This window comes from Sus scrofa, chromosome 13, assembly GCF_000003025.6.
Source record: "Sus scrofa isolate TJ Tabasco breed Duroc chromosome 13, Sscrofa11.1, whole genome shotgun sequence".
Classification (NCBI taxonomy): Eukaryota; Metazoa; Chordata; class Mammalia; order Artiodactyla; family Suidae; genus Sus; species Sus scrofa.
This window is the reverse complement of record NC_010455.5, coordinates 137,090,003-137,107,629: the sequence shown is the minus strand read 5'-3', so window position 1 is coordinate 137,107,629 and position 17,627 is coordinate 137,090,003. Positions and strand designations below refer to the sequence as shown.

At 52.3% G+C, this 17,627-nt stretch overlaps 1 protein-coding gene across 3 annotated transcripts in view; it reads right to left on the bottom strand.

Annotated features, from left to right (window-relative positions):
* Nucleotides 1-17,627, bottom strand: part of ADCY5 (adenylate cyclase 5) — a 168,050-nt gene that overhangs the window by 26,166 nt on the left and 124,257 nt on the right. For all 3 annotated transcript variants that reach the window (XM_021070244.1, XM_021070242.1, XM_021070243.1), the window contains exons 8-12: nucleotides 16,703-16,843; nucleotides 11,018-11,040; nucleotides 9,710-9,854; nucleotides 8,135-8,232; nucleotides 4,824-4,911 (exon numbers count right to left, since the gene is read on the bottom strand). In XM_021070244.1, the coding sequence (XP_020925903.1) occupies nucleotides 4,824-4,911; nucleotides 8,135-8,232; nucleotides 9,710-9,854; nucleotides 11,018-11,040; nucleotides 16,703-16,843 (495 nt within the window). The remainder of the gene's footprint in view (nucleotides 1-4,823; nucleotides 4,912-8,134; nucleotides 8,233-9,709; nucleotides 9,855-11,017; nucleotides 11,041-16,702; nucleotides 16,844-17,627) is intronic.

Below are 17,627 nucleotides of genomic sequence, written 5' to 3'. Positions count from 1 at the left end.
ACTGTCACGACTGGGCCTGGGCTGCTTTGCGGGATGATGGGGCAGAAGCCACAGGGAGACTGACGGAACACAGCAGCCCAAAGAGGGAAGGGGCTGTCCCCAGGAGGGGTAAGCGAGCCCGCAGGGGCTGGCCCACCCTGGCAGGGCCATCGCAAAGGGGTTCCAGCCTCAGGTGGGTGCCTGGGCTGTCTCACTGTCCAGAGCCCCTCCAATCTGAGACCTGTCTGAGTGTGAAAAGAAGTCCAGGGAGTTCCCATGTGGTTCAGTGGATTAAGTATCTGATGTTGTCACTGCAGTGACTTGGGTTCAATCCCTGGCCTGGGAACTTTTGCATGCCGTGGGGTGGCCAAAAACCAAAGTCAAAACCCCCAAACTAAAAAAGAGAAAGAAAGTCCAAGTTGTTTTGGGGAAATGGCAAAATAAGTGAAATAGAGAAAGAGGCCGTGTCGGACAGAACTGCCTGGTTGTGGACCTTTGAAGCCTATACCAGGCGGGGGTGACTCAGGAACTGCTGGACCTCATTGGAAAGCCACTGGCCGTGACTTCTGAGAAACTGTGGAAATAAGATAAAAGATGTCTGAGTTCTGGCAGACCTTTTCGCAGGGAAAACAGGGACTGACACTGGAGTTCCAGTGCAGTCAGCTTCATGGCAATACCAGAAAAGGTGGTACAACCACCTTGCAGGTGCAGTGGCGGGGAAGGAGGGCCAGCCCGCCCTGCGGCAGAGATGCCCAAAGGGGGACTTGATCCTTTTACATCTTTCTGTGCAGTCAATCCACAGCATAAAGAAGAAAGAAGAATGATTAACTGGAAGAGGAGTTCATACCACAAGCAATCGCTCAGGTTGGGGTCTGGAGGATAAATTGCATGTGAGAGGCAGTGCAAGAAGAATGCAGTGAGCATCCCAAGATGGATATTAGCGTCTATTTGATCTTGGCTCAGATCAGCAAGTTTCAGGCTTGATAAGTCACAGAGCACTTTTTTTTCTAAACAAAGTCTATGCAGAAGCTCTAGATCTGCAAGATGGAAGAAGCAGGCTCCCTGGTGGAAAGGTGTGGGGGAGGGGTGGAGAGGGGTGGGGAGCTGGGTGGTCCCTTCCACCCGCCTCCTCTGAGGACACTGAGGCCTCCTCAGAGCAGTCAGAAGAATCACTGGGCTGGATGAAGGAACTGAGAACAAGCTTCTGACATTGATCACATTGAATGTGACATTGATTACAAAATAGAGAGATTCAATAAACACAAGGAGGCAGGAATGACTTTTATAAATAACCCCTAACAGTGGCAAAAAGAACTCACTAGACCAAAGAACTAACTGAAAATGGCCAGTCAGGTGGCCCTCTCCTCTCCACCCCACCACCCCCAGCGCCTCCTCCTCCCCCACCATCAGGTACACATTAAAATCAGAGAACTCAAACCAAATGAAATCAGTATAGCTCAGGTTTACCAAAGCAGCTAACAGAAAAGAGAGAAATCTAGGTTCCAGTTTAAAAACTGTAAAGAACATACAGTTTTTTGTTTTGTTTTTCTTCTTTGGTTTTTTTTGCTTTTTAGGGCTGCACCTGCAGCATATGGAAGTACCCATGATAGGGGCTGAATCAGAGCTACAGCCGCTGGCCTATGCCACAGCCTCAGCAACGCAGGATCTGAGCCACATCTGTGACCTACACCACAGCTCATGGCAACACCGGATGCCCAACCCACTGAGAGAGGCCAGGGATTGAACCCGAATCCTCATGGATCCTAGTCCGGTTTGTAACCGCTGAGCCATAAAGGGAACTCCAACAACATACAGCTTTGATTCTGATTTGAGTAGGCTAATTAAGTGTCTCAGATGAACAAATAAAAAATGATTTTTTTTGCCTCATCTTATAACCTAAAAAAGATTCTTTTGAGGGTTTCAGCAAAAGAACATTTAAGAAGCCCTTTTAGTTATGATATGCTTTTTTTAGGTTGATGGTGGTAAAATAAATATAACAAAATTTGCCCGTTTAACCAATTTTGTTTGTTTCTTTTGGTTTGTTTGTTTTGTCTTTTTATTTTTATTTATTTATTTATTTTTGTTTTTTAGGGCTGCACCTGAGGCCTATGGAGGTTCCCAGGCTAGGGGTTGAATTGGAGCTACAGCTGCTGGCCTATACCACAGCCTCAGCAATGCCAGATCTGAGCTGCATCTGGCTCCTACACCACAGCTCACAGCAACGCTGGATCCTTAACCCACTGAACAAGGCCAGGGATCGAACCCGTAACCTCATGGTTCCTAGTCGGATTTGTTTCTGCTGCACCACAATGGGAACTCCTGTTTTGCTTTTTTAAAGTATAGTTGACTTACCATATTATGCCAATTTCTGCTGTACAGGAAAGTGACCCAGTTACACCACACACACACACACACACACGCTTCTTTTTCTCATATCATCCCCAATCAGTTTATATCCTAAGAGACTGGACACCATTCCCTGTGCCATACAGTAGGATCTCACTGCTCATCTATTCTAAATATAAGAGTTTGCATCTGCTAACCCCATGCCTGCAGTTTAACCATTTTTAAGCGTACAATTCAGGGGCATGAATTACATGCACGATGCTGTGAAACCATCATGGCTATCTATTTCCAAAGCCCTTCTATCACTCCAAACAGAAACTCTTTACCAATGAACAACTCTCCTCTCCATCCCGTCCCTGGTACTCTCTAGTCTACCTTCTGTCTCTGTGGATTTGTCTGTTCTAGATATTTCATATAAGTGGGTCATGCACTATATGTCCTTTTGTGTCTGGCTTCTTTCACTTAGCATAAGGTCTTCATGGTTCATCCATGTTGCAGCGAGTGTCACAACCTCAGTCCTTTTTTTTTTTTTTTTTTTTTGGTCTTTTTGGCATTTCTTGGGCCACTCCGTGGCATATGGAGGTTCCCAGGCTAGGGGTCAAATCAGAGCTGTAGCCACTGTTCTACACCAGAGCCATAGCAACACGGGATCCAAGACACGTCTGCGACCTACACCATGGCTCACGGCAATACTGGACCCTTAACCCACTGAGCAAGGCCAGGAATTGAACCTGCAACCTCATGGTTCCTAGTTGGATTCCTTAACCACTGTGCCATGACAGGAACTCCCACAACCTCAGTCCTTTTAATCGTAGAATAATATCCCGTTATATGGATACCCTACTTTTGTTTATTCACTCATCTGTTAGTGGACACTTGGGTGTTTCCATGTTTTGGCTCTTGTGAATATACAGTGTGCTTTTATAGCCATGAGATGAAGAAAGTGGAATTGTCCATTGGGAAAAGCAGGCTGGGGAGCTTGACCACGGCAAGACCAGAGGGAAAGAGGGACTGAACACAGGGAAAGAGGGAGGTCAGAGCCTTGAAGAAGGAGCTGGTGAAGAGGCAGGGGGCCAGGATTAACCTTTATGATGCTGGGAAGCTCATGGCTCAACTTGCCAAGTGACCCTGGCCGACCCTGCCCCTCTCTGTGCGTCCACTTTGCACCTGCTCAGGGCAGGGCTGCAGCAACCAGATGGTTCCAAGGTCCCTTCAGTTCTGACAATCAGTCCATCAATATCTTAACCACTAGGTGATTAAACAGGTAACAGCCTAATGCAGGACGCTGTTTGGAGGGTGGTGCAAGGAAGGGGACTTTGGAAGTGACAAAGGTCTAATCTCCCAGGAAGGTGAACACGGTGCTCACTGCAGAGTGTGTAGGAGGTGATGGCAGAGCATGAGCCTTCAGGGGCTTGGCCCCACATGTGTGTCAGGGAGGAGCAGAGAAATGGTTACAGACGAGGTGGGAGAGGGCTTGTACCTGTTGGGGTAGAGAGCTTTCAGGAGCCAGGTTGGCCCGGGCAGGGAATTCTTAAGCCAGTACGGAAGGAACTGAGGGAAAGGCTTGGTGGGCAAGGCAAATGGGGACCTGAGTGATTTCTACAACAGAATGGGCTGGGGGCAGGCCCCTTTGAAGGACACAGCTTGGATGGCGACCCAGCATGCCGAAGAGGAGATGCGGGGAAAAAAACACAGGACAGGGTCTCATGCCCTTATTACTACCTGTGTCTGAAACAATGGACCACTCTAGGTCTCCCTCTCATCTGTTTGATAGACAGCTCAAAAGCCATCATCTTGGAGTTCCTGTCGTGGCTCAGTGGTTAACAAATCCGACTGGGAAGAATGAGGTTGCAGGTTCGATCTCTGGCCTTGCTCAGTGGGTTAAGGATCCGGCATTGCCGTGAGCTGTGGTGTAGGTTGCAGATGCTGCTCGGATCCCACATTGCTGTGGCTGTGGTATAGGCCAGCAGCTACAGCTCCGATTCGACCCCTGGCCTGGGAACCTCCATATGCCACGGGAGTGGCCCAAGAAATGGCAAAAAAGACAAAAAAATAAAAATTAAAAAAAAAGCCATCATCTCTATGGTGCACCCTCCAGGGCTGTTTCCAGAGCACATGAGGACACGGAAGGGGTGTCGAGAGCAATCTTTCCCATTTGTTCAGCAAATGTTTACTGACCACTGCTCTGTGCCAGGCACTGGGCTAGGTGCCCTTCCTTCCGCCTACCCCACACCAAGGGGACAGATGGAAGAGGCAGTAACAGTATCTCCTTGTTGTAGAGGTGTGCAAAGGCAAATCAAAACAGCCAATAAAAAATAAGGCTCCCCCAACAAACTACCTCCCTCCCCGCACCCTCCCCTCCCCACCAGTCTGGCTTGATTCCAATGCCAGTCAAGACCTGTGACCCGGCATCAGGCACCCTGATCCCAGGGGTGACGCCCAGGTTCCTGGGAGGAGTCCTCTCAATGGGCTGGGCCTCAGGTGTCAGCAGGACTCACCTTCATGCAGGAGTAGATCATAGACACAAACACCGCCAAGGTCAGCAGCAGGAAACACGTCAAGTAGAAGCTCCACATGAACACGGAGCTGGAAGGAGAGAGGAGGTGGGGCATTCGGGGCTCGGAGAGGCCCCGAGAAGGAAGCAGAATTTGCCTCCTCCATTTCCCCTGCAGCCCCTGCCCAGACTCACAGCCTGGTGAACTGATTCAGGACCCTCCACAGCAGTCTGGCTCCTGCCCCTCCCGCTAGTCCTGGCACCTTCCGGTGGGGTGGGGAGCCAAAGCCCACATGGGAGCCGAATGGAGAGCCAGGTGACCCCTGCCCAATATTTTGCTGAAGTCTTCGCTCTCCAAGGAGTTACTTCATTGAGCTTGGAAGGACTCGTTTTAAAAAGCACCTGGTCATTCCCTCCAGGTAGTTGCTCATGGCTTGACAAGTAACTCTGAAGGCTGACAATTGATTTGATAAATGGCCATCGTTTACAGAAATGCATGTGTCAACAGCCCAACCAGCCACTCTGAGAAACAGCAGTGACATGTCTCTTTGGAGGGCAGTGTCCCTAAACCCTGTCCCCTCCCCACTTCTAGGCCCCTCAAGAGGTCCTTCTTCATTTGTGCTCCCCTGTTCCCACTCAGTCCAACAGCAATCATAAGAAAGGCAAGGATCTCCCACTGCCCCTCCTCACGGAGGCAGACCATAGGCCAGAAGCCTTGGGCAAAAGAACTGCAAGTGACTTTCCACCTGGAGCCTGCTGTGGCCATCCTGGGGCAGGGGCTGGCTGAAGTACAGCACGCCCCGACACAGCACAGGAGGCCCCAGGTATTCCGCCCTTTCAGGGAGTGAGATGGCCTGAGACCCAGGGAGACGGCCTGAGATGTGAAGCTGCTGGCAGGTTAAAGGCAAGTGGAAGACTTGAGGATACAGGCAACACCTCCGGGGAGGTTGGTCTAAAGGGGTCCTTGTTCCGGGATCCCCCAGAAGCCAGCACCTAGCTGCCTTAAACAAACAAACAAGGGAGCGAGCTCTCTTCAGAGGGAAGACAGACCTTTCTAGCAGCTTTTAAAGCTTCCCTAGAGTGAGGACGGCCAGAGAACGACCTCTGTCAATACCTTAAAAACTCAGAGATGTGGCCAGAGGAGGGAGTGAAGCCACGGCAGGCAGAGAGGGGAGTGGGATAACCCAGTCCCAAGCAATGCTGCAGAGAAGGGAAGCAGCAAAGAGTCGGGATTAAGCACCCAGGTGAAGGGGACTCTGTTGCAACAAGACAGTAAGTCTAGGTTGCTTATATACCTAGAGCTCCATTTCAATACTGAAGACAGGTCCTATGCCAGCAAAAGCCCACCATGCCACCTGCTCTGCACGGCCTCACAGACCTGAGCTGCATAACCAGGGAGCAGCTGGCGGCTGGTATTCACCTGACAGGGTCACAGCAGACACAAATGCAGGGCCATCTCTTCAACAATGATTGCCATTAAAATAAAAGTCATTGAGCAGTAAGACATGTCAACGTCATTGTGTACCTCTTGGATACACCGGGAAGGACATACCGTCATTTCTGTGGGATTCTTGTCAAACATGCATAACCTCAATCTGACCACGAGGAAGCATCAGATACCCCCAAATTGAGACAGCCTATGCATTCATTAGCCAGGGCTCATCAAAAGTGCCAAGGCCATGAAAGATCAGGAAAGGCAGAGGAAGTGTCACAGACTGGTGAGGACTAAGGAGATACAGCTGATAAAGCCAATGTGGGATCCTGGTCCAGCCTTTGGAACAAAAAAGGCCCTTTGGGGGGGATGCTGATGAGGTTAGAATACAGTCAGTGGATTCATTCATAGTCTCACTGCAGCACTGATGTCCTCATCTTGACTACTGCGCTGCAGTTATGGAAGTTGTCAACAGAAGGGAAACTAGATGAAGGATGTCCAGAAAACCTCCGTGGTACTTTTGTGATCTTTCTGGAAGCCTACCGTTACTTCAAAATGAAAGACAGAAGGTGCTGGGGTGAGGGGACTCATCTGCTAGATGAAGTTAAGATTCATGAGACATAAACGCAACCAGTGGATCTTGAGTATATTCTGGCTATAAATAAACTAAGAGCAGAAGACCTTTGGGTGGGGGGGGGGGCAATTTGGGAGATTTGAACATGGACTTGGTATTAGATGAGAGAACCAGTGTTAGTTTTGTTTGGTATATGAGGCATCGTGGAGCCTCATGCTGGAGCTCCTGCTGTGGCATAGTGTGTTAAGAACCTAACCGCAGAGGCTCAGTTCACTACAGAGGTGCGGATTTGATCCTTAGCCTGATGCAGTGGGTTAAAGAATCCAGCACTGCCCCAGCTGTGGCACAGGTTGCAGCTGTGGCTTGGATTCAGTCCCTGGCCTGGGAACTTTCACATGTTGTGGGTGAGGTGATTAGAAAAGAAAGAGAAAGAAAGAAAGAAGGAAGGAAGGAAGGAAAGAAAAGGAAGGAAGGAAGGAAAAGAAACAAAATGCCCTTAAAATAGGTATATACTGAGGCATTAGGGGCAAAATATCCTTGGGTCTTAAATTTACTTTAAAAATCAGAAAAAAATGAAACAAAAATTGCAAAATACCAACAACTATTCTATCCAGGGTGTGGGTGTCAATTATATTAATTGCTTTACTTTTCAATATATTGGAAATATTGTATAATACAAAGTAAAAAATGTATATCTACACATACACACACACATACATACATGAAGTACCTCACTTATGTGTGGCCCTACTGTGCCTGACTACCTAATGAGTATTTCACTTCCAAAAGCCCGCCTGCTTCAGAAGTCCCCTCAGAAGCCATAGACTTCTCTCAGCAATACAGCCAGTCCTCAGGAGAGCTCAAGAACACCTCTTTGAGAAAAGCCATCAGAACCTAAAATCCATTCTTTAAATATCCAGAAAAGAAAACCCTTATCTTTTGAAGAGGTGTTGATTTTTTGCAAGAACCAAAGGTCACGCAGAAACAAGCCTGGTGAATAGTTTGGGTGATGCGATGGGCAGCAGTGGTTAAAATGGAATGAGAGGATGAAGTGGAGAGAAGGGGTCTCCCGTGCCCTGGGTGGTGCCCAGACAGATGTCTTCCACCTGCAATGAGCACATGGCCTCCCTGTCAAGGAGGAGGCAGACTCCTGGCTTCCCGGTCCCACTGAGGACATGGTTAGAAACTTCTTTCCTTCCTGGAGCAAGTTCAGTCCCGACTTCCACCTCTGCTCTCCTACATGACCTCCCCTCCCACTCCTGGGGCCCCTGTAGCCAGAGGAGGGAGCCCGGGAGGGATGGGTACTTACTGGGGCACAATGGTGATCTGGACAAAGCAGATGAAGAGGAAGACGAGCGAGGCACATGCCACATAGGCACCGAATCGGTCATCCACCTGCTTGGAGTACTGAGAGGACACGGGCAGGGTGAGGGGGTGCAGGCAGCCCACTCCACCCCAGACACACCTGGGCCAGCCCACCTCCAAGACCTTGAAGACCTGGCCAAGAACCAGCACTAGCCATAGCTCTCAAGCCACTAGTCCACTCACCATACCTATAGGGAGGGCAGTTGAATTGTGTAAACCAGCAGCTCTGCAGGCCGAGTTACCATGAGAGTAACTCATAATGATTGTGGGCCACATTCCTGGGCACAACTACAGGCCAGGACACGGGCTGGGGTCCGCAATTATCACCTCGCATCCTCACAGGAGCCCCAGGAAGTGGACACAGGACTGCCGCTGTTTCTACTTCATGGTTGAGCCAGCTGGGCTCAGAGAGGCTAAGAGTCACAGAACTCACATCTGAGGTCCCGATCCCAGCCCCAGCTCCTCCTGTGACACCAATCGGCTGCATGAATGGCCATGTTGGCAGAGTCACCCAGAGAGGATGAGCCACAAGTCAGCTCCATTTATGCCAGAAAACAGACTGAGGTTCCTTCCCATGGTTTTACCCTCCTAGTTAGGGGTGCCTCATCTGACCAGGACATGAGTTCACATGAGCCCATGCTGACTGAACACCAGGGAGACCCTGTGACATGGAGCAAAGACCCTGGACAGGGTCTGGTTCCAGCTCTGCCACAACTTCACCAGGTGGCCTTGAGCAAGTCACGCAGCTACTCTGAGTTTTACTTTCTCAGTCATAATGTAGAGAGATGGGACAAGCTCTTGATTGTCCCTTCCAACTCTAATACTTGGACTTTCCAGGGTGCCAACGGCAGCTGGATGGTCCACTGGTAATGATAATGATAATAGATACTAATAATACTAATAATTCAAAGAGCAATTAATGTTTATTGAACATCCATTATGTGACATAGTGTTTTATGCGTTTTTTGTTTTTTGTTTTTTTTGCCTTTTCTAGGGCCGCTCCCACGGCATATGAAGGTGACCAGGCTAGGGGTCGAATCAGAGCTACGGCTGCCAGCCTACACAACAGCCACAGCAATGCAGGATCCGAGCCACGTCTGCGACCCACACCACAGCTCGCCAGATCCTTAACCCACTGAGCAAGGGCAGGGACTGAACCCGCAACCTCATGGTTCCTAGTCGGATTCATTAACCACTGCACCATGACGGGAACTCCTGTTTTATGTGTTTTACACATAAGGATTTGTTTAATCCTCATGAGGACGCTGTGTGGAAAGTGTGTTAAATACCCCCATTTTCCGGAAATGGAAATTAGGATTCATCCCTCCCAACCAAGGACGTCTCCCTAAAACCCCCATTTCCTAGGTAGGGCAGTATCAGAGCTGGGGAAATGGAGGTGACAGGAAGTAACCCTTTCCACTGTGATGAAGACGGGCGAGGGAACCATTCTGGTGCCTTGTCCCCCTCCTCTTGGTCCTGGTTCTGCCCAAGGGGCCCCCTCCCAGCCAGGGGGCTGTACCTTCTTCTCTAAGTCAGGCTCCCTGAAGGTCAGCAGGAACTTGCGAACATGCTCGGACCGCAGCCTGTCGATGCTCCTGGCATCAATGGCACGACCCAGAAATTCATCCACTTCATCCTCAGGATTTGCACTTTCCTGGGCGTTCCTAGGGAGCAAGGGGTGCAGACACAAGAGAGGCTGACCACCAGGGGGCGCCATTAGAGGGCTGGCTCTGCTCCAGACCCATCAGAGGGACAACCCCTCCCCCCACTCCAACCCTAGGGGCCCTCCCCACCCAGCTGCTAAAATCAGCCCTAATAAGGGGTGGGGAGGCTGGGATTAACACCAGGACAGCCCAAAGCTCGTGTTCCCAAATTTTCTTTTTCTTTTTTTTGGCTCTGCTGCAGCATATGGAGTTCCCCGGCCAGGGATCAGATCTGAGCCACAGTTGTGACCAAAGCCACAGCTACGGCTGGATCTTTAACCCACTTTGTCAGGCTGGGGATCAAACTTGCATCCCAGCTCACTAGCTGTGGCAGATCCCATTGCACCACAGTGGAAACTCCTCTAGGGCTCCCTCTTAACTACTGCGCACTTGTACAGAAAGCTGCCCCAGTCAGACCCAGGGGCTTGGGGGGGCCTCACTGGCAATGAGGCTTTTCTGACTCTATTGATGTATCATTACATGGTAATGACAATATGAATTATTATTGAAGATTTGTTTTTCCCCTGCAGGCAACAGTCTCTGCTCTTCCCTCTGCAGCGGTTAAATCATCCTGAATCAAAGGCCCAGACCAGATGGCAAGCCTTCTGCGGCAGGGACTGGGAATCACCTGGCTGCTGTCACCTGGCTCGGGGCACTCTCTGGGAAGGAGGTTTCATGACCTTTGGGTGCTGAACGAAACACCCTACTTCCCAGAGTGAAGCCCAGCCCTAAAGTAGGATTTTGGACAGTTCTGGAGACTGCGAAGGGGAGGAGCCAAGGGGGACACTTCCTTAGGGCGCTGGGATGTGGCCAGGTGCTGGCGACCTGGGTGCTAAGCCTGTATTTTCCTGGAAGCTTCATGTGTATGCGTGTGTGTGCGTGTGCATGCATACGTGTGTGCCAGTGTGCATATGCATGTGTGTGAGTGTGGGGAGGAGATGCCGAATGGGCGGTGTGGAGGCCCAGCCTCTGCCGGGGGCCTGGACTCCTGGGCTGCTGTCTCAGGTGCAGTGGGCTTGTGCCCTGGACTTGTCCTCCATGGGGTGTGGAAAACTGAGCTCCAGGCAGATTTGGAGCCTTCCACCCCCCTGGGCCAAGGGAGCAGGAGTGAAGAAGCTACTCACTTGTCCTTGGGGTCTTCAAAGCCCTGAAAGAGACACACAGAGAGAGGAGGAGTATGAGGATGGAGGGAATGCAAACCGAGGCTTCCAGAGGTGGGGCTGTGGGGAGGCTGTGGCTTGTCCTCTCACCACAGTTTACCAGGGAGCCTGGACATGAGGAGCACTGTCACTCCGGGGTCCCCGCCTCCCTTCTTCTGGAGAATACAGCTGGGTTTGGGTCAGGCTCCTGGCTAGATGCCTGGGCACACTGTGATTTCACGTCCCCCACTGGCAAAATCCATGTGTCTAAGCTCTTCCTGTCCTCACACCCAATTCCTTGTCCCCCTCCCAATTCTGCCACTCATTCAGATGGAAATAGGGTACTGCTAAGCCCATCTAGTGCACACACACACACACACTCATGCACACTCATGCCCTATCTCCGCCGAGCACACATAAAAGCTCCTGGGAGTTTACAAGTTTTGAGCTAAAGAAAATGAAACTCTGGTTACCTGCAACTGCTTTTCTGGTGTCTGAGTACCAATGCGTTCTTGTAAGGCTGGCGTTGGCTGGGACCCAGGAGGCGAGGCGCCTGCCTGCCCCCGCTGGCCTACTGTTCTGATGTCCATTCACACAGGGCAGGGGTGAGGGTGGGAAAGGCCCTGACTGGTTGCCAAACTTGAGGCCCTATCTAGAGTTCACCTATAAAGTCCACCAAGGGTAGGAGTGTGTCAGGGTCTGAGCAGTTGTGGCAGCAGGGAGGGAGAGGCCCCTCAGATGGGACAGAGTGGGATCCAGGAGGCAGTGGGGGAGGTGCAAGCATCCCAGGCCAGGCAGTTTCAGGTAAGGCTCAGGTTGCCAGGACAGGGACAGAGGGTGACCTCTCATCCTTGCCGCCCAGCGTGGAGCACACTGCTGGGCAGACGGTGGCGGGGCAGGGGGGCAAATATCGGGGGAACCCAAACCCCAAATGAGCATGCTGCTCTTCATTCCTGCTGAGGAGTGGGCTTTATGTTGGAGCCAGAGCTGCCGGGCTCCAAAGCAGACATGGGGCCCATGGCTACTGAGGTGCTGTCTATTCTTCCCCCCAAGCTCAGGGCTTCCAGGGGCCTCTGCCGCCCCTAGTGTCACATCCAAGTGCCCAGCTGTGGGCTCTGAGCTCCTCCTGGGCTGCCTGGTGGCTGTGTTCCCTTCCCCTTGTCCTCTGAGAAGCATCAAGCCCTCAGTCCAGGCTGCTGGACCCGGCCCACCTCACCGTCCCCATCCCTTGGGAAGGTGGCGGCACCTGTGGATGTGCTCTGTCAGGGCACCAGCTTGGGCGGGCAGCGGAGGCCAGCTCTCCACGGATCATGCTAGGGGGCTGGCAATGATTTACCTGGAGGACATCTGTGCCATGGTTTGCCCATGATGGTCTCCACAGCTCACACTGATAGGGATGGAGTAGGCACAGGTAGGTGTAGAAGTCCCAATAAAGGACCATAGATAAAGAGGGAGGCCTAGGGGACTTTAGGAGATCACTGTAAGTTAATAACTGTTCAAGAAAGCCATCAGGGAGTTCCCGTCGTGGCGCATTGGTTAACGAATCCGACTAGGAACCATGAGGTTGCAGGTTCGATCCCTGGCCTTGCTCAGTGGGTTAAGGATCCGGCGTTGCCGTGAGCTGTGGTGTAGGTTGCAGACGCGGCTCAAATCCCCTGTTGCTGTGGCTCTGGCGTAGGCCGGTGGCTACAGCTCCGATTAGACCCCTAGCCTGGGAACCTCCATGTGCCGCAGGAGCGGCCCAAGAAATGGCAGAAAGACAAGGGGGAAAAAAAAAAAAAAAAAGCCTTCAGAACAAGGCAGGCTTGCTTGACTAGTGGAAGCATGAGATACACCTCAGGTCGTTGGGTGGGGGATGGGGTAAGACCTGCATTCAGGTTCAGACCAAGGGCGGGAGTTTGAGGACTGCCCTTCTGCTGATTTGAATACAGGCCTTACCAGATACTAAGGAGGAGCTGCGACTCCCAGAAAGGAAGAGGTGGTATTTTCCAACGCCCACTCCCCTTGGATGATAAAACTGTAGCCCACCGGATCCTTGGGGCAAAGACGCCTCGCCTGCCTGCTTGCATCTCTCACAAGTGTCCTATCCCATTAAATCTATTTCTTGCCTGTTACTTTGTCTCTTGCTGAATTCCTTCTGCGCGGAGACATGAAGAAGCTGAATCTCAGTGAGTCCAGACCCTGGGAAAGTGATTCTAATTTAAAACCGTGGGTTCAAGTCCCAATCTGGGTTTAGATTGGGTTCGAGTTCCGGCTCGTGGGTTCAAGTCTAGGTCCGTGTTCTGGCTACATTTGGGCTGTTAGTGCTGTCAGTTTCAAAACCACACCTGAAATGTTTCTCGTACACCCGTCTCTGACTCCTGGGGCTGGTGATGGGGGCCAGGCTGGGGTCAGAAAACACTCTGGCGGAGAAACCTGGGCAAAGGGCCTTTAAGAACACAGTCCAGGAGTTCCCGTCGTGGCTCAGTGGTTAACAAATCCGACTAGGAACCATGAGGTTATGGGTTCGATCCCTGGCCTTGCTCAGTGGGTTAAGGATCTGGCGTTGCCACAAGCTGTGGTGTAGGTCACAGATGCGGCTCGGATCCTGCATTGCTGTGGCTGTGGTGTAGTCGGGCAGCTACTGCTCCGATTAGACCCCTAGCCTGGGAACCTCCATATGCCGTGGGAGTGGCCCTAGAAAAGGAAAACACACACACACACGGAAAAAAAGAACAAACAGTCCAGCAGGCTGATTCCAGTCCCCCACCTGCTTATTTGTTCTAGCTCAATGGTCTCCAGCCCAGGGAGGAACACCCTCAGGTGGGTTCCTGCAGTCGTCTCAGCACTTCTGGGCAGCAGCTCAGCTCCGTGTTTGTTTGGTCCCTGAGTCCTCTCCCCTTGACCTACCGTGAGAGCGGAGGCCAGGCCTCCCACACGTCCACACTGAGGGGCAGCCTCCAGTCTGCCTGTCTGCCCTGGCACTTGGACTCAGCCTGCCGCCCCCGGAGAAGGCAGAGTTTCCTGATGCCTGGTTAGATGAGCAGATGTCCATGCATGTGCCCTCCCCCGTCCACCTTTTTATTCATAAATAACCTTAGCAACCCAATAACACTCATGCCTAAACATAAACTGGCACAGCTCATCACTACATCTTAAAAGCTGAGTAAAAGTTGGAACAAGACTGAAAGAAAGAAACTGCTGACTATGAGTGAGAACCTCTCTCACTGCTCAGTCCCTGCTGCAGCTCATCGCCCACCCCCGCCCCCTTTGTAGTGGAAGTCAGGGGAGGAGGTCTCATTATGCATCTCTTTCTCAAAGATTTCTGGGCAAGTTTAGCACCAAAAGCCAATGGTGTGCCTGGTGGCTGCTGGATCCCATCCCATCCCCGCCTAGACACTCTGACCAGTGATGCTAGCCCCTCAGGTGACTCTGTCCCGTCAGGAGGGGGACGGGGATCCTCTTCTCTCCCTCTCCAGAGGCGTCCCTGCTCACTGTCCATTCCCTCCCCGATGGGTGAAGCAATTAACACCACGGAGGAGCTTTTCCAGCAGCTAATCTCCCGTGAGACTGTTTCCCCATTACAGCCCATCTGCTAATTCTTCTAAGGTTCCTCGTCCTAACAATGATTAATGCGTCTGCCAAACCAGTGCTTAGAGGGCCAGACTGCCTCCTTTGAGATGCTGCAATAACTAAAGAGTCCACTTATCCCAAACATCACTAAAGACAAAAACTCTCAAAGATTTTAAACGGAGACCACACTGGCAGGCCCCTTTCCTGTCTGCTGGTTGGTTCTTCCTCTCCCGCCCTGTCCTGGCCCACCTTTCCCTTCCCCGCTCCTCATGTCTCCTGCTTCCCCACCATCTCCCACCTTCCCTCTCGGTCCTCTCTCCACTCTCCCTGCTTCCCTGTCCCTTTCTTCCTCCCACCTGGATGAGAGCCTCCCTCTGCACCCCACTCTCAGTCTCTCTTCTTTCCTCTCATCCTCTTAGCTTCCTCTCACGTGGGTACGGTGTCTGCACGAGATGATTAAAGAATTGGGATAAGGGAGTTCCCGTCGTGGCTCAGTGGTAGACGAATCCGACTAGGAACCATGAGGACTCGGGTTCGATCCCTTGCCTCGCTCAGTGGGTTAAGGATCCAGCGCTGCCATGAGCTGTGGTGTAGGTTGCAGATGCAGCTTGGATCCCGCATTGCTGTGGCTGTGGTGTAGGCCAGGGGCTACAGCTCCTATTGGACCCCAAGCCTGAGAACCTCCATATGCCGCAGGTGCAGCCCTAAAAAAAAAGAACTGGGGGAAAAGGTGGGAGGGTCCAGCAAGCCCTGAGTGGGGCAGTGGTGTCTGGAGCCCTGGGTGGCACTGGCCAGGTCTGGGATGTCTAAGTTCAGCCCTGGGGAAGGCTGGTCTCTCCCATTCTGTCCCTTATAAACTTGGTGTCCTGCACGTTGCTTCTTTACTATTACAAGTTAAAATGGAGGTCTTGACTCAATTCACTTTTCTCTCTTGTACATTTTCCTGAAAAGTTTGTCACCTGCTGCGTGCTAGCTGGCAAGGAGAATGACTCGGTCCCCAGCCTGTCACCTCCCCCAGGTCCCAGGCTCTATCTGCTGACTCAGCTGGATCCCCATGGAGTCTCTCTAATCCCTGCAGTTGCAACTTAAACCCTTTCTGATGCACAGACCCCCAACGTGGGGATCCAAGTGCCAGCAATGCCACCCCCCAATTCCTCTAATTGGTTCTGTGGGAATAAAGTCGGGACACACACACACACACACACACACACACACACACACACACACACGGCTTCCTGCCCCCTCCCAGGGTGGACAACCCCTTCCTGGGAACCAGGCTGCCCTTGAGCTACAGACTGAGCTCAGATGTAGAAGCCAAGCTCTCAGATAAAAAGAAAGAAAACACTACTGCTGTGACGTGACGTCTCGTCATCGCTCTTCCCTTTCCTCCCACCACCTTACAAGCATCACTGACCGAATGGGGCAGCGCACCCTGACTTAGCCCAACCCTGACATGTGCAGAAGCAGCTAAGGGTGTCCGTCCCCCGGGGCAGGCAGGGTCCTTTGAGATGGAGGCAGCACCCCTACCATGGCCTCTGCTCCCTCAGCCTGCAGGTTCCCACTGGAAGGCTGGAATTGGCGGGGTGTTTTTTAGTGCAGAGGGCAAAAAGACCATTATCTGGCACTTGCCAAAGAGTGCTGAGATGGTTTCTGAGCAACTGGGCCAAGAGATGTGTTTCAACTGCCTAGGAAATGCAGCAGATGCTGGAAGGTGTCTGACAAGCTGGTACCCACCCAACTCCCTAGGGCTCCCCAGACACTGCCAAGAGACCTCTGGAGGCTCTGTTTGGACCCTGAGTCCAGCCCAACGGGCCTGCTTCCAGCCTGCACCCAGCAAGCTCTGTCAAGGGGAGGGAGGAGGGGGTGTCGCCACCCTGCTCCAAAGCCAAATCTGGCATGCATGCCCAGAGATGGTGGGGCTCATGGAGAAAGCCCAGGGCTGGAAGTTAGGTGCTCTGGCTCCTGGTCCAAAGTCAGAACCAAGACCCCTCCCAGCTCCCCTTCTGTGGCTCTCCGGAGTCCCTTGGGTGACACGAGGGACCTAGCCCAACCCTGTCACCCACTGAAGGCCCTACCCCTGGAGAGTGCTGCCCACATACTGCCCCTCCAGCCACTCACCATCCGCTTCATCTCCTTGGACACTTGGTTCCCGCCCAGGTGGTTGTAGAAGGGACGCTCAGCCCCCCAGTGCGGCGGGTTGTGCCCGATGGAGTTAGTCCTCTGGCGATTCATCTTGGCAATCATGGCCTTCTCTTCTTTCTGGGAGAACAACACAGATGCATCAGCCTGAGGGCAGGACCCACCAGGTGAGCCCAAGGAAGGAATTTCTCATTCCTCCCAGGTGCCTGGCCAGGTAGGAATTAAGGAAGCCGCCCCTCTCTTCCCTGCACAGCCTTGAGCCCAGAGGTATGCTGAGATGCTAAGGCTCACCTACTTAAGCATCCTAAATCCAACCAAACCCCCAGCACCAGCCCTGGCCAGCCCAGGTGGGAGCAGCAGCACAGGATGATGAGGTTTGTCTTGCGAGAAAGCAGAGAGGCCTGGGAATATCTGTGGTTGGCAGAGAATTTTAGGGATGGGCAGAGTTTGGGTCTGAAGGTGTCTGGCGGTGATGGAGGGAGAGGAAACCTGAGATTCCAATCTCCACCCCAAAATAGGGACATTCTAGCAGAGCGGGCAGCTGGACAGGCCCTGCTGCTCAGAAGGCAGCTTCTGGAGGTTTGGGTCATTAGCACAAGAGATCCGAGGGCTGACGTGCACTGTACACATACACAAACAGAGCCTCAGCCAACTATCCATGTGCCAACCACAGTCTGTCTGTCCATCCATCCCCAGGAGCACGAGGAAGAGGGCTGGAGAGGCCGGGGGAGACCTCGGGCAGCCTCCCCCTCAACTCCTTCCCTGAGCCTGGGAAGGAAGCGGGTCAGATCAGGGAGGCAAAGGGGAGGGAACACAACCTGCTTAGCAGACACTGCTCTGGGCCGGGGCTGGGGGGCAAGGGGGGCACGTGTCCCTTTTTGGCTTCATTTCATCTTCCTGGACC